At 41.5% G+C, this 17,007-nt stretch overlaps 1 protein-coding gene across 5 annotated transcripts in view; it reads right to left on the bottom strand.

Moving 5' to 3' along the window:
- Positions 1-17,007, bottom strand: part of rcan3 (regulator of calcineurin 3) — a 44,888-nt gene that overhangs the window by 12,596 nt on the left and 15,285 nt on the right. The window contains exon 1 of one of the 5 annotated variants that reach the window (XM_031758334.2): positions 11,870-12,187. The exons of the other annotated variants lie outside the window; for them this stretch is intronic. Within the exon in view, the coding sequence (XP_031614194.1) occupies positions 11,870-11,956 (87 nt within the window). The 5' untranslated portion in view covers positions 11,957-12,187. Of the gene's footprint in view, positions 1-11,869; positions 12,188-17,007 lie in introns of those variants that run through there. 5 annotated transcript variants of the gene reach the window in all.

The raw sequence follows: 17,007 nt of genomic DNA, 5'->3' as shown, positions 1-17,007 counted from the left end.
CAAAATTAGCATTCACTTGAAGTTTTTTCTTCCCTCAAGACGAATGCTTGAGGGAAGCATTTGTTCAGTACAATTTTCTAGCTTCTTCTTAACTTTTTTTCCCTTTTACTGAGCAGATGGTGTACATTTGGTTTATCTGAGCTAAAAAGAAAAGGATGCTGGTGAGCATGCTCGCACTAAATTAAGATATTAACGATGCAGTGACTAAAATGAAGAGACTGAAGCAATCACCTCAAAAAAGCTTTAAAGCGTCATATAGCTAAAGGAAATTGACTGCAGACAGACTCATGAGTCACAGTCGGAGTCGGTGTTTATCATAAGAGACACGTTTGTTGGTTATGAGCACACTGGGGTGGGAGGTTGGTAGCATTTGGATTGCAAGATCTTGATGTACATTTCAGAGCATTTTACATCAGTCTACTGTTTGTTACAGTTGCTCCTGATTTTGGTGTAATCATGACTTGAGTATAACAACAAAGACACTTGTTGAGCCTCTCTGTAGAGCCCACTTCAGCCCTTATTCACACTGTGAATTTTCCATGAGCTTCTATGACTCAGATGTCATCAAAACTCCATGTGTAAAACTGATAAGGTTGTCATTTGCATACACAGAGGCACACACACATACGCCCACATACACAGCGGTGACTTCCTTAACCCAAATTGATGTTTTGGCATGTGCAAAGACGTGGGAAAGCTCTGAGATCATGTTCCATAATAGCAGGCAATGTTTGTTTTACGCCACCATATGCCAGCGCTGATAAACCCACGACCGATTGGTGCGTAACAAGTGAGCGTGCTGATCACTAATTTATGTGGCCTCTATGAGCAAACATGCTAAAGGAATGAGAGGAGGAAGACGAGGGGAAACGAGGAAGAAGAGAGGGGTTGTTGAGTTACATGTGGCTGAAAAGTGCCCTGCTCATCTGCCATCGCAATGTTCCCTGTGGTGACCTACTCCCTTTGTTCCCTTGTGTAGTGTGTGTGTGTGTGAGAGAGACACAGAGAGCAATTGAGCAAGCCTGTGGGTGATGTAGACAAAGCGCTCATGATTCTTCACTGTGTTTCCACAGCTGTAGGTACCCACACAAATACAATACGCCTACTATACACTCACGCACAGGGAAGTCTGCATAATAAAATAATTGGGCAGCGCCATTCGTCTCTAAGCACAGCTGAAGGACGACCGCTTTTAACTGCACAAAATCCTACCAGTACTGTGTGCCCTGTGAGAGCCCGAAGGACAACAGGTGAGGGAGAAGAAGCGAACAGCACGTCCTGTTTTTCATTCTCAACACAGAAGATTAAACAAAACAAACCTTCACACCTCCAAAAAACAAACAAACCTGAAAATAAGAACAAGCTGGATACCGAATAGCTTCAGAACATAAAATTTGCTGCTGTTTATAATAAGGCTGTTGCTCACGCGAGAATTCCAGTGTGTGTAGAGTGGAGAGAGTCAAAAGGAGGATATGTTGAGTCACATCCTACAGCAAAGGTGTAGTCTTTGGTGTAGACCGCACATTTCTCCATGTCACCTTTACGTAACACCCAAGGTATAGCTCCACGAGCCGGATTCCCTTACTTTCCTGTCTTTGATTTTGCCTCTGCCCTATTGTTGCGTAACAGAGCTACTCTGTCAAAACATTCAAGCTAAACCTGTCATGGTCCTCGGTTTTTTGGACCCTGAGTTATGAGTTTCTGAACTTATTTGTCAAGTATTTTCCATTTGGCTCTTAGTTTGTTTGCATATATTTGTATTTTCTTTTTGAATCTTTAGGTCAGGGGTGTCAAACATAAGGCCCGCGGACCAGAACCGGCCCTACAAGGACTCCAAACAGGCCCACTGGACAACTTTAGAAAATGGGAAGGAGTGCACAGATTTTTACCTTTTAATTGTATTTTCATGTTTTACAGCTTTTCCTATTGAAAGAGGCTTCCATCCCCCAATTGCAATTCACACTACACAAAAAATAATTAACTAATAGTGATTATTTACAGCAAGTCCACAGCATTTTTCTTATAATTGTATTATAGGGCAGTCTTCATGGACTTCATTTTGAAGGTCATTATCAGGTTGTGCATTTTTAATGATGGCAACCTCTTAATTTAATGGTGCCTTCATTTCAACATTTTTGACAGAACAATTGCCATCTTTATGACCTCCACGTGTGCATGCAAGCGTGTTGGACAACTCGCAGATTTATTTGCAAGCAAGTATTTTATTGTATGATTGCATGATCTTAGTTTTTACTTGTTTTCACTAAAAAGCTATAGATATTCTTTTAATCTGAATTTTATTTCCTCATATATAAAAATGATTTCATGCTTCCAGCAGCAAGACGGCCCCTAAAAATACACTTGAAAAGGTCCTCTTGAATGCTTCTACTAGTATAAAGTGGGAAAATGCAAATGAGCTTTTACATATAATTATCAATTTTGCATTAGGTAATATTAGCCATAACTAGCATACACATAAAAAGATGTGCAATCAAAAGCAGCAGTTCAGGAACTGTCTGTGGAGGGGGGAAGATGCATAGAGGAGACCCAACAAATAGGGAGGCACAATTGCAAACTAGCACAAAAGACACCAACATAAAAAGACACTAAGCTTGCTAGTAAGCTGCAACCTCTCTTGCAGTTGCTCCAGGGCCTTCCTTTCAGATGCTTCCCCCTTGGGTTAATAGGGTAGTTATGCTCCTGACTGTAAAGGGAAGGCTGTCACCGCAGTGGAAAAAGGACATAACTGTGTGCATGCTCACATTCACCAGCACTGTGAGGCAGCAAGCTCATGGTCTTGACACACAACCACACTTAAAAAAAAGATCAGACAGCATAGGGATGAGGTGTGCAAGTTTACTGGGAAATGTCAACATGGTTTTCGGTGGCAGAACAAAAGAAAGTAGTGATTTAAAGAGCAGTGCTGAGACAAACAGGAAGCTGGTTAGAGAAAAAAAATCCACAGGATCTACTTCACACCTTCTCCACCTAATGAATTGGTCAAGTATCAGATGACAGTGACTTGAAGTGTTTTCCCGTCTTATGTAAAAGGGAGATTAAGTTTCTTTAATATGTAAACAGCACTAACACTCAGCAGACCTGCAGGTTCTTCCTGTTCTTACTGACGGATAAACGATTTCAGACACACTGGACAAATACTGGAATGTATTCTCAGCAAGCTATGTTCAAATTGCGATGTTTCCACAAAAGCGCCTACACGCTGTCAATTTTTATTGTTGTGTTTGTCAGCTCATTGTGCTGTTTATGGAGTTACATAAGGTCCATTTATTTAGCTGTTTGTTTGCCGTCACTGCCGGGAACGAGCGAGTAGCATCATCTGCAACTCAGCTACATGTTCCATTATTTCTTTGATGATGCCTGAAAATGCATCACGCGCGCACAAATATAATTAATTATTTCAAAATGATAGGTAATGCAGAAAAGGCATTCAATAGTCATCTGTAACAATTTTGGACCTTTAGTAGTTTGTCATTTTTTTCAGGAAAAAGGAAAAATAAAATTATATTAACAGCATTTAAATTAAGGGTTATTTGGATTGATGCTTGGCCAGAAACCGTTTCTCAGGATTCTTCAGATAGACAATAATGGTCGAGCAAATAATAGAATAGCATAACTATAACAACACAGGTTGGTGGGTAAGTTAAACTAATACAGAATAATAAAAACTACAATGAAAGAGGATTTGGTTAAATTTAACCCTATGATTACATGTTTAGCCTTAGACAACTTGAAAAATGTCGTTTCAGTTCAAATTCACCCTTTCACCATGTTAAATATGCACATTAGCAGGCCACGCACCCCATTTCTAACAAGTTTATCTGAGATTTCCTTGATTTAAATTGACTGACTGGGCCACAATGCTCCATTTTTATCTAGTTTCCCGTTTAATCCTGTACAGTATTTCAATCACCCTGGACCTCGGAGAGCACAATCCATGACTGTAATCCACAAGCTTGTTCAGTTCCATGTTGAATTACACCATTTGGCGTTTTGGATCAAAATGAAAAGATTAACCAAACCTAATTGGGACGTGAAGAAGGGTTTTGTTTTTTTCCCCTTCCTCTGGGGAATTACTCAGCTTTCTCTGCGACACGTGCCTAGCTTTAACACAGTCTAATCCAGACCCTCACGCTTGAATTGGATTTGGGTGAAAATCAACAAACTAGGCCACAGAGCTTCTGGGTGAGTCGGGGATGGTGTTACACTAAAAATAGATCATGCTGGAATAATTAAGAAAATTCTTTTCTTAAGTTTGTAGACGATCGTTTTTAATTACCGTCCTCCCTAAAGGACCAAACTGGAACCAGTGTAATGAGGACGAACAAAGAAGGAAGATCTGATTGTACAGATAACAGATGGAGCTGGATGAAAAATAACTGTACCTGCATGCATTTCTGTTCCAGTATACTTTCTCTAATCGCTTTCCAGTTGAATATGTATTATATTAAAATATAGAAGACCCTTCAAGTGGCAGATATTAGAGAAGTCACAGTCAAAAAATAAATAAAAACTCAAATTACAAAGAGGATTTCTTGAGTTTTTTTTAGGTTTTTAAGTTTCATTTATTGTGCAGTACCACTAACATCCATTATCTACTCCTCATATAGCATCTAAATAAAGGGAAATTATTTATTAGACCTCGTTAGTCACCTTTTTTTCCATTTCAGATTACTGATAATTGTTCTAGCCATGTTCACATTAGTATTAAAGTAAAGGCAGGAATTTGAAAACCTTCTAACTTGAGTGAAACATCTGTACACTACATAATAGTTTATCTGTTTGGCATGAATAAAAAACTGAAAGTCAATAACTCAAATGGCTTGGAAGTGACTTTATTAAACGTAGATTCTAATTTTATATATCCGCTGAATTTTACCACCGCTTTTTTTCCAGCTTCTTTGTAAATTCTTTGAAATTTAGTAAACTGGCAATCTGGGAACCCATCTGCTATTATCTGATGACTTTACCTGTGGGGATAACTGCCAACATTTGCAGCTTCCATTGTATACAGCAAAAATCATTCTCCACGGTTTCCTGGTCATTGTATACAAAGGAAGAGACATTTTTAAAAGCCTCAGATGTTAGCATATATATATATGCATATATATCTATATCTTCTTCTCTCACCCCAACCGGTCGCAGCAGATGGCCCCGCCCTTCCCTGAGCCTGGTTCTGCCGGAGGTTTCTTCCTGTTAAAAGGGAGTTTTTCCTTCCCACTGTCGCCAAAGTGCTTGCCAACAGGGGTTCATATGATTGTTGGGTTTTCTCTGTATGTATTTTTGTAGGGTCTACCTTACAATATAAAGCGCCTCGAGGCGACTGTTGTTGGGATTTAGCGCTGTATAAATAAAATTGAATTGAATTGAAGTTCAGCTCAACACGGCTTCATTGGCATAAATAGTTCAATAAACTGCATAAGAAAATACTTCATATATCAACTGTTCAAGTATTTGGAGAGTACACAGTATATAAGTAATGCAATAAGCAATGCAATCAACATCAATGAATTTTCTGTCTGGTATTGTTTTATATGCTTGCTGGAGATGGTGCAGGTATGCAAACTAGTGCTCCCCCAAAAGAGCCAAAATCCAACACCAGAGAGTTTCCAAAAACCAACGTAAAATCCCTGGACTGAAAGATAAAGTACTTTAGTATTTTACAATACGCTTGAAACATGCTGCATACAAATTATAGCTCGAGTGTATTATGAGATGTTCAGTGGTTTCTGTTGGCTGTTACGGCTACATTCAGCCTGGAGGTTAGGGGTCAGTGTTTTAGCAATAGCAAACATTGTAAGCTACTGTTAGCTTGTGACTACTTAGGATTAGGTAATGTGTCAGAGAAAAAAAAAATCTGACTCAGTATCACTGGATAAACTCCGGATAAAGATTGTGCGTGTTTGTGTGCGTGTGTGCAGTGACCTGTACCAACACAGGGAATCACAGCTTTCCACAAATCAGCCATTAACATTAGCACAGCAGCAAATCCTTAGTATTACAAAACAATGAGAACAATCTGTGATTAACAGCTTTGTCTTCATTGTGAGGGCTACGAAAACACTGGAAAGGCATGTGAATGGGCCAAGTGTTATACAGGTGAATAAATACCTTGAGCAATGAGCTGAATTGACAGGGCCCAACGCTGCAGTGCTATGCTGCCACTGCCAAGGGCACAACGTGTCCACGACAGGGAGCTAGAAATCAGTTTATAGCACAGGGAGACTCATTAATCCTATTACCACCAACGTGGTCATTATGGGTTTTCTAAAACTATTTTTTATGGAAGCTGGAGCTTTTCCTCTTCAGCTCCATTTAGGCAGAACACGCAGATGGTGATACAAGCACACACATAAAATTTCTAGCTGGCTCGCACGCAGATCCGTACACTTTTAAGGTGACGATAATCCAGAGAGTTACACAACATTACATAAGGTGGCTAAAAGATGCCACACCAACAGTCCTTAACTCAGGCCGCAGAGTACAGACAAATGAGCTCACCACTCTCACTTCCTACTGCTCACTCTTGCATTTTACCCTCTTTCAACATCTCTGGTGGCAATCAGTGCATTGCTCTGTGGTGATACAGCGTCTCTAGTGATGATTAAGCAGTGCAGAAACAAAGGCAGGAGCATGCTGCACAGTTACATCACCATGTTTTGTTGCAGAAATATTATGGACAGTGATTCAAAATGGTAAAAGCATGACTTTAGATGCATCATATGCACCACATCACATGCATCACATGCACCAATGTACTTTTAATTCCTTATGAATTGCTCTGAAAGAGGACAGAAACTTCCATGGCCCAATAGTTTATAATGACATGTCAAATTCCTTATATTAAGACATTGAAAGTCCCAAAACTCCACAGTGTTTGATTTACTGGTCCCAGCAGATGGCTGCTCCTCCTTGAGCCTGGGTCTACCAGAAGCTTCTTCCTGTTAAAAGGGAGTTCTTCCTTCCCACTGTCACCAAATTCTTCCTCAAAGAGCGTTGTTTGATTGTTGAGGTTTTCTTTTTATTATTTTAGGGTCTTTACCTTACAATATAAGTTCCCTTGAGGCAACTGTTGTTGTGATTTGGCGTTATATAAAAATAAAAGTAAGATTGCACAAAAAGAAAAATGTACTTGCTTTTAGAAACTGGGACTCATAAGTGTGTTTAATTTATGATATACAATTGAATGCATAATCTATTAATCTATCTGCCGCATATGGATAAACTGACAGCACTACACTTAATATTATTAGTTTTTGCCCTTAGTTTTCACTATTCTGTGTATACTCCATAGACTGCAGGGTATGTAAAACTGTTCTGTCGCCTTGCTGTGTTTTCCCTTAGTAATTGGCTTGATGTTGCTTTTTCAGGCCCTTGCATTCTCACAGCCATTTTTCTGAGACAGGAAATCTAATTGGAAATTCTGACAAGAAAATTATGTTCCACAAGAACCTTCAATAACAAAGACCAGTGACTGCATGACGCCGTTTCTGCACTCTTTGTCCTCGGTAAGTAAATTGGGAGCCCCTACATTCCATTGCAAGACCTTTTTTATTTTGCATCTAATCTTATCACACAGTCATGTCATCTTGGCTACATGGTAACCAGACACCCAAGCCAGGAGTATGTCCTTTGTTCTACGTCACCCTAACGGACACAGCACTAACCTTTAGCTGACACCTGAGCCCGAGCACTTATCTAGGGTTTCAGGCAAATGTGAACGCTGCCTGCCTAGTGCCCAGAGTGGGGGGAACAGGCACACCTGAGCCCACTGCTCAGACCCAGGATCGCTCAACCCTGCCAAAATGCAGATCTAGTTTCCTACCAGCACAGAAAATGATACTGCCGATGTCTACATCCATTCTGCCTTTCCTACCCTACCCTCCTGTTGCTTCTCTGCCTCTTACCTTACACAAACACCTGGTCAGGCAGCATCACAACAATGTTTTTAAAGGTGAGTCTAAGATAACATGAACGCTCAAATCTAATGCATGATTAGTGAGTATGCACTAAGAGCTCTGTCAGTGGTATTTCCCTAGAATATGCCTAAGTGGGACGGATACATGTATATTTTAGCACATTAAAAAAAGACAGTGGGAAAGAATGAAAACATCACAGACGTCAGCAAAATCACTCTTCAGTTTTGCTGAACAACAAAAGAGCAGATTAGTCATCAGATCGCGTCTCCTTCCTCATAACCAGCGCGGTTTCTGCAACAGCACAGCGTGAGAACAGACGGAGGGAAGTGAGAGACAGGCCGAGAGACAGACAGTCGACGGGACAAATGGAAAGTGACCCAGGTGGATGGAAAATTCACCCAGTGTCCTCTGCGAGGTGCTGTTTGTGTTTGCTGACAGAGATGTTTGTCTGTAGGTCTGCGAGTCCGCTGACTCACTGTTGTGGTTGGAGTATGTGAGTGTGTCAGTGTTACTAGAGTCTTCTGTGTGGGGGAAATCAGGCATAAGTCGAAAATAGCTGTACTCCATGGCTTGCAGTGTAGCCTCTGTGTGCTGTTTTCATGATGAGCCGGGTCTGACTGTCGAGAGAACCGATGGAGCTATAAGTGTGAAGAGGTCATGATGTCAAAATGCTGTTTTCTCCAGCAACAATGATGTGTTAAATGTATCATAGAGATACTTTTGGCTGCTCCCTTACTCACAAGGGGTCGCCCCAGTGGGTAGCTCAGCATGTTCGATTTGCCAGATTTCTACACCGGATGCCCTTCCTGACGCGACCCAACAGGGATTTGTGTCTCCTCCCGGGATCAAAGTGGAGATCTTTTGGTTGTTAGGCAAATGTGTAAAGCACTACATAGGCATCATAATTACCCCCCCCTCCAAAAAAAAGAAACAACACACACATATTTTGCGACTGAGTGAAACCAGAGACGTACTTGTCAAGAGAAAGAGCAGGTCAACAGGCGCAAGTGGATATTTAAAAAAAAAAAAAAAGACATGCAAGTGTCAACATCAAATCAAGCATGCATGGTAACTGTAACTGCAAAGCCAAGCTTTGTCCTAAAATACATTCACAGCATGCCAAAACATGCTACGACCTTCAAAATGTGTCCCATGCTGTCATCTGCTTATGCTGGTACATTCTGCAGGTAATGACATGAGGTGTGCATGTCAACCTGCACCTCCGGCCTTGCCGAACTTCACACCAACAGTCCTTTTGTTTCCTCTAAAATGGATCCCAAGCACTTTCTGGAAAAAAGAGAGCCTTCTGCGCCATCAGCCTTCCCATTATTATGACAACAACCTACCCTGTGCGTAGCCTCTCAGTCTGTCTCATTAATGATGTAATCAGCAAAGACCCGAGCCGCGGCATTTTCAACCATGTCAAAGCACTCACTTGTTTTTCTTCATGTTCCCCTTTCAAACACCAACACTGCTTAATCTTTCCTTGACGGGTCTATAAATAGCATCAATCCACTTAAGTTCACCCAAAGTGCTTTGCAACAAAACAGCATTCCGATTATTATCTGTCATCTACAGATTTAGGCATAGTAATAAAAACATGGGCCTCAGACAGGCTCAGATCTGGTTAAATGATAATAAAAAAAAAAGAATAGGCTGACGGGGAGGTGGGCTCAATCTGAGCGTGCTCCCCACGTGCCTTTAATCTGCCCTCTTCTTCTGTGCTCTCCATCACTCTCAGTGCACTAGAAACCAGGGTTACTTGTGTTCGTTGTGCCATTCAGTCCTCTGTCTGCTGTTTTAATTGTGCACATACCCCCTTTTCTTTGGCGGAGTCTGTGAGAGGTGGGCTGATAAGAGCAGTTTGACAGGAAGCTTTAGTGAAGACTGTCCTCTGATCAGACTGGCCTGCCCCTGTCTGTGTCAAGCCTGTCAGAGGAGGACGGACGATCTAAAGGAGCAGCAGGTTTTAATGAAGGTTTTTCACAGCGAAAGAAATGGCACATCCAACCCTAGACTCCCTTTGAAACACACAATCATGAACTGTACCATAAATTAAGAGACATCAGGTCACGGGTGAGTCGAAATCCTAAATAATCAACACTTTAGAGGTTCCACGGTGAAGCTCGTAAGTCGTTTTTCTTACTCTAACATCCCCTAGGGAAATTTTAATCTCCTATAATTGGAGAACAACTGCAGGGTGATACATTGTTGTCTTTCACCTTGGCTGGTCTGCAGTGGTTTAGAAACTGTCAGACCTGGGAGCAATCACAGCAGCTGCCTGGCTAGCTAGGGGCCACAGACCATAGGATGAGTCAGTTGTCAACTTGGACTGTTTTTGTGTTACATATTTACAGGATAAAACAGGAGCAAACAAGCACAACGACATCATTAAGAGATGGAAATGAAACTTCAACAATCCATCTACGTACATGTTACTGGAATAGCTTGGTAAGGTTAGTGATAAACATTAAACTGCTAATAAATAAATGAACGAATAAAAAAATATAAGCTGGGTGTGGTGACTGAGATTTGAGCTTCTGTAGGGTAGAAAATTAGCCTTCATCACCAGAGCACAACAGCACTTAAGTGTGAGAACCACAGAGGGATTATTTTGAGTTTGTATGCCAGATAAGTCCTTATACCTCCAGGCTGCACTACAGCCCCTTATACTGCTACTTTATTTTGAATTCCTTCACCCTTTTCGTATTTCAGTCATTTTTGGTGATGAGTCAGATCAGACAAGCAGACATGCAGGCAGCAGGTGAGGGAATATATTCTGACATGGAATTTCCAAAGGGTTTAGCGGGTGAGCCAAGCTTTGGCCGACCATCTGCATAGCCTTTTAAGCCTCAAACTTGGCATGTTGTGGTGCCAAAGGTGGGGTCCTGAAGCTCATTTTGAACTCATCTGATTGGAACTGCTTTCCTGACCGACAGTTTATCAAATACCTGTATCTGATGTGTCCTAAGGCAGGGGTGGGCAGCTGATTTTCCCTAAGTGCCCAACTGAGAAACTGGAGCTGTTATGAAGTGCCACACCACAACAGAATTGAGCAGAACTGACTTCAGCTTAGTATTAATTATATCTCTTTATTAGAGTATTGGTGCAGACCTCCACAACAGTCCCAGTTTCACGTGGGCCCTTGGGAAAATTAATTGCCCACCCCAGTTCTGAGGGCTTTTAGTAAAACACTGCCATAGGGAGACTGCAATACTGAATTTATAGTGACGTAAATGGACTCAAAGGCAAATCTAATTGTAACTATTACACCCCCCCCCCCCCCCCCTTTCCATTATCATTTCCCAGGGCATCAATTTCAATCACTTATACCAAGATTTTTTATGCCACTGCATGTTTATTCATGTTCACCGAGTATTTTTTTTTTTTCAATTTAAATATTTAATTTTTTTCGGCATCACGTTTAACCTGATGTACCTGCAATGCTGCTGTAAGGCCAGAGATAAAACGGGGGGACAAGACAGCCTGTTCGCCACTGCGTCTAAACATCGCCTCGCTTATTTCCATACATATGTCTTGCATGGACAATCCACTTCATCACACCCCATTCCAATATCGCCTTGCGAGCCTCATCTTATAATTGCTGTCTATCTGAAGCCTGACACACACACTGACACCCACACAATGATTCTTTAAAAAAAAAAAAATCGTGCATTTTCCAGCAATTTTTGCAATTCATTCAGCGTCAATCACTGTGGCGTGCACGCGCGGCGCGGGGCGTGCGTCTCCCCGAGATGCGGCTCCCATTGATAAAAATCCTCGTCTGAGGAAGGGCTGCATTCAACGTCACCCAAGACATTCATGCGCTTCTACAGGGGCAGCATGCAGTCGCCCCGAGCAAACTGCTGCACAACCACACCGCAAAAAAAGCAGGATTCATTTCAACGTGCATTTTTAAGGGTGAACCGTACCTGCATTTTATCTGATGTAAACACCTCAATATCTACTTCGCAGGCGATGATGGTCACCATCTCCAGTTTCATATTTATCGATGGCATTCCCTTGCGTGTTTTGGGTTTTAAAAAAATGAGTAAAAGTCTTTCTCTTCCACTCTAGCAGGGCGCAGAAAACGCAGATATCTGTCGCCTTTTTCTCCAGGAAGCTGCGGTTAAGTCCGGCGGACTGTTCTGGATGGTTTCTTTTTTAATCGGCTGCGAGAGTCGAGGCTGGACTCCTCGCTGCACTAACGCGCTGCTGTGAGTGATGCTGCAGCAACTGCACAAACTCTCTCCGTCTCTCTCTCTCTGGCTCCTGCCCTCCCCGCTCCTGGCTCCACATTGACGTCATTACCATCCTCACGTTCGTCTTGTTTTACGCCACTGTAGAGCTTGACGAACCGTGCAGGGTGCACTGCAGAATTTACCGGCCGGTTTATTCCGCTTTTGTTGCATTTTATTTTTATTACAATTGTCTTTGGTGTTCGCGGGTTTGAGGGAGAAAAATGTGTCACAACCATCTTTGAAAAAAATGAAAATAAAAAAATCAGTCCATGTTTACGTCAAACAACACCAGCATCAGAGTCACACAGATCAACCCATTCATTAAGAAGGAAATCTTGTTTACCCCTGATGTCTTTGTGATATACTGACAACAAATATGGGGTGGACAATGAGAGCAGAAGCTCTATAAGCACCAGTTTAAGTCTAGCATGAGAGATCTTCAACTGCGCCGTTACGGTTCACTTCTTCGGGAAGTCAGAGAGGAGAGAAGACAAAATATCATCTTACAATAAAAGCGAGGAGCTGATTCAACATTACCTTTCCAGAAATAGACATCAAGTTAATTCAATACATCTCAGATCACAAGGTTATAGTCAGTATACTGGAGCGTGGAGGTGTATGGTTTGGACTTTCTGCTGAATATTCTCTTAATCCACAGCATCCATTTTAGTCTTTTTGTTCTAAATGGCATATATCTCCCTTGTTTCCAGCTGAATATAGGTAGCAAGCAGGATTGCTGTGTATTAACATGGAGGAAAAGTTAGGAAGCACTGCATTAGACTCTTCTGTTTCTGTTGCTGTGCCCATTTTCACCAGCATGATTTCTAGCAGTATCAAGTTACACAAGGCTCACAGCTACATGTCTTTGTTTATTATAAAGTTCTTATGCGACCTGCTCCGGGACTACAGATGTAAATTGGCAGTTCTGCTATAATGTTATATTTCTGGTATATTGATGTCTATTAACATGTGCTGTCACTGTTATGAATACAATCCTTGTGAATCCTATACAAGCTGTGTTTGTGTAGTTTTTCTGCCCAACACAGCACATTACATACACTCTGATTACTGGCTTACCATCAGCACTGTGAATGAAAAATATGTTTTCTGCTGAAGGCATCCGCCGCTTTATTTTTTGCCTTGTCAAGCCACAATTGCATAACCACGGATGTCAGTTGTTTGCTGCCTTCAGTTGACATGGTCTGTGACTTCATGAGAATAGGAATATACAGACAAACAACAAGCCTAAAAGCCCATCATGCTGATGTCTGTCTGCATGCTGTTAATAGATATACCTTATTTTGTCAGCAGGAAAGATGCTTCTCTTTCACTGGAATGCCTCAAAAACTTTTAAAGAACTTTTCAGTTACTGGTTTGTACTTTAGTGGTACTGTGGCTCTTTATGACTCACAATAAAGCAGCTGATGAAGCTGGTGATACTGCCACAGCTCCTTGATTATACTGATAGACTGAGTTTCCATTCCAGTTGAAGACCAATCATTTTCCAGATTCCACAGACATTATGCCATTGCGTAAAATGCTAACGCACCTTGTCTTCTTTCCATCACTCAGATCATCTGTCTCTCCAGCACTCCATTTCATAATAATAATTGTCTAACCAGCCGAGACAACAAAGTCCCTATAAGCCATTAATATTAAGGCTCTGGGCCGTGAGGGCTATTTCTGTCTGTGTGTGTCAGGCATTGTCCACACTGAGCAGACGGAGAACATGAGAAAGATATTTATGGATGACTGTGACATTCCTCCAGCAGACAGTGTCAGTCACTCGGTCTGGAAAAATTCCCCTGTAAAAGCCACAAAACACCACATATCAGACACAGTAACATGTTGACCTTGTCTGAAAAGCACCGTCAGCTGCTTCATCTGCTGAGATTGAAGCTGTTTTAGTCTTTCAAGTCATGGTAGCACGAGCAGGCAGCGCTGGTGATGATACCTGACAGGTTTAGATGTTACATCAAAAGCACTCCCACAGCTCATTAATCACACGCAGAGGAGTGATAAAGCGGCACGCATATGTCGTCTTTTCTTTTGAATCAGCTCTGTTTACTTGAATCTAATGTAGTCTAAGTTTGCCAAAGGTTGTGATCATTTATTTATGCCCTCTTGGAAAATTCTCTTTTCACTTTCCCCTATTTACAAAGCTTTGGGTCAAAGCTGAAAAAAAAGTTAAGTTTCACTTCTTGTTAACAAAAAGATCAGCAAAGCAAATGTTTGCAGATACATAGAGATTAGGTCCACTCTACCTGGGCCTAATCAATTATTACATCTGGAATATTGTAACGTACTGTAAAACAGTATATTATACCATGTGGCACTGCAAATTTACCACTTACAGTATGTAGCACACATGCTGGTGATAACCAACCTGCATGTGAGTCTGGGGCTACTTCTGTAAATCCATGCACATCTTTGTACTGTAGGAGGAAGCTGGAGGACCCACAACCAAATCTCCACAGACATAGGCCCACAGCCAGCCCTTATCAAACCCAGGATCTTCCAGCTGAACCACGGTTACTTACTGCACCACCATGCTGCCCAAACTGGACAAGCAGAAACAAATGAATAGATGGTTATATTTACAATGATGCACTGAGGACGACAGATAAAAAAGGGGATCTGACACTTCACATTGAAATGATAACACATTACATTTCAGGTACCACCGCAGGCTCCACCTTTAGCTTTGGCCAGAAGTTCAGACTATTAATAATATGAACTAAAAATATATATATAATGGGGATTTGATTTAAAAGTATGTCCAAAAAATTTATGTTTAAGAAGAAAATTTACAGAAGCAACACATATGAGTAGAATTAGGTCTGTTTAATTAACAATAAGGACTAAAGGCAGTAAGGAATGGTGCTAAATCAGACCTAAATCATTAGTTCACATGAATGTCGTGGGTGGGTCAAGGTTAAAGGAGCGCTGCTGTGGCCACTGGCATCAACAAACCGTACAGATCACTGCATGTGTTGTTTTCGGCTACCGAAGCGCAGCTTCCTTTGATCTGTTTTGTCGCAGCTGATAAGTAGGATGGATCACCGCGGATGATGAAGCACTTTTCTTCCTCTCTGGCCTCATTCTGCAGCTCTGCTCCTCCTCATTCTCAATTCTCCTCTCCTCATTCACAATTCTCTCTGTTAGATCTCACAGGATGAAGAGAGCCCAAACAAGACTTTGTGCAGGGAAATATAAAGGCTTATATAAAAATCTGAAAGAAAAAACCTGAGGAACACTACGTTTTTCAATCACATTTTTTCCTTTCAAATGCTGGCACTTTAGAGGGTTCACAGCAGAACTGGAGGTGTTCTGGTCTATTGTTAGCTATAAGGAAGAATGCTGTTATGGTCAGCATCTTGTTTTATAGATTCAATTTTCTGAGGTACGCTGTATGTATATGCTTCCATAAATTCCATGTCATACAAAAATCTTCCTGAGGCCAAGATGAGAAAACTGATACCACTCTTACATCTGTACGGTTAATATGTGGACTCCGCCAGCGGTCTATAAATTTAGCTTCACTTAAAGACTGTTGGCAAGGTAACAAAATATGTCCACCAGCAACTCCAAAGTGCATTTCCTAAAATAGAAATATTCTGTCAAGTTTAATCTGTTTGCTTAAGCTGCAGCTAATTTAGTAGTGACACAGTAAAAGCTGCAGTACGGTTGTCTCTTTTTATAGGCAGATATTGACAGAACAGTGTCTAAATATAAAGTGTAAAGATAAATGCCAAGAACACGGTTAGATTTAGGAAATGTAAACCCCTGGTAAGCTAATGTGTTTTATGCTTCTTTATGACCAAGTATAAATAAGCGGATATACATGCAATTATCACATAAAGTGCAGTCAATAGGATAGCAATCCAGCTATTGCTCTCTCTAATGTGCACAATGCACTTCATAAGAGATGAGGAAAGGAGTGGACGGAGAGGCAGCAGAGATGCTCAAAGGATGAGACACTGTCTCAGACTCACTGACGAACACAATTTGTATTCTGAAGTGGAGCTCTGCAGTGGAGCAGGAGGGGGGGAATCAGGGCAGTGGATCACCATTGGTGGGCTGATACACGCATGCTCATAATACGCACACATGCATGCGCATGCACATATATATGCAAACGCTTCTCTGCACAAACACAACGAATAACTGCATGCAAATATACAGCATACTGTATATTGCCTGTATATTAAAAATGAACACAAAGACACACGTTAGTATATGTTTACACACAAACACATGCACGCATACACACATGCACTCATCTCTTCCCTGCCAACCTCTTATTACAACAGGCTACCTCACTTGGCCCAGCCAAACCAACTGTAGTGCCAGCGCCAATGCAGCTGCTGTAATCTAGGCCAAGCTATTTTTATAGCAAGCAGCCAAGTACAGGCGCAGGGAGCCAGAGGGAGACAGAGGGATGGGAGGATAAAAGAATGTCTACAGGGCAGAGAGACAGATCTACAGAGTGTAGGTGAGACAGCGTGAGGGAGAACAGAATAGCACAGAGAGGCAGAGCTGGCGTAGAGGGAATAAAAGTAGTGAGGGGATGAGTGAAACAGAGTGAAAGAGAGCAGGGTCCTGCTGTGTGCAAAGTACAGCGTCAAAACCTGAAGATGAGCACACAACAGACAACAGAAACAACGAAAACAAGTAGCCTCCATCAACACTGCTTCAAAGCCCCAAACGTTTTTTCTCTTTTTAATCTGGTGGTTTGAATTCTGCAATTGAGCTGAGAAAATTGAGGGGAGGATGATGAAGCTGCTGAAGTCATTCAGATGTGAAATATGCTGATAGACCAGAGTTTT

Source organism: Oreochromis aureus, linkage group 19 (genome assembly GCF_013358895.1).
Source record: "Oreochromis aureus strain Israel breed Guangdong linkage group 19, ZZ_aureus, whole genome shotgun sequence".
Classification (NCBI taxonomy): Eukaryota; Metazoa; Chordata; class Actinopteri; order Cichliformes; family Cichlidae; genus Oreochromis; species Oreochromis aureus.
The sequence above is the reverse complement of the archived record's forward strand: the minus strand, read 5'-3'. Positions and strand labels throughout refer to the sequence as shown.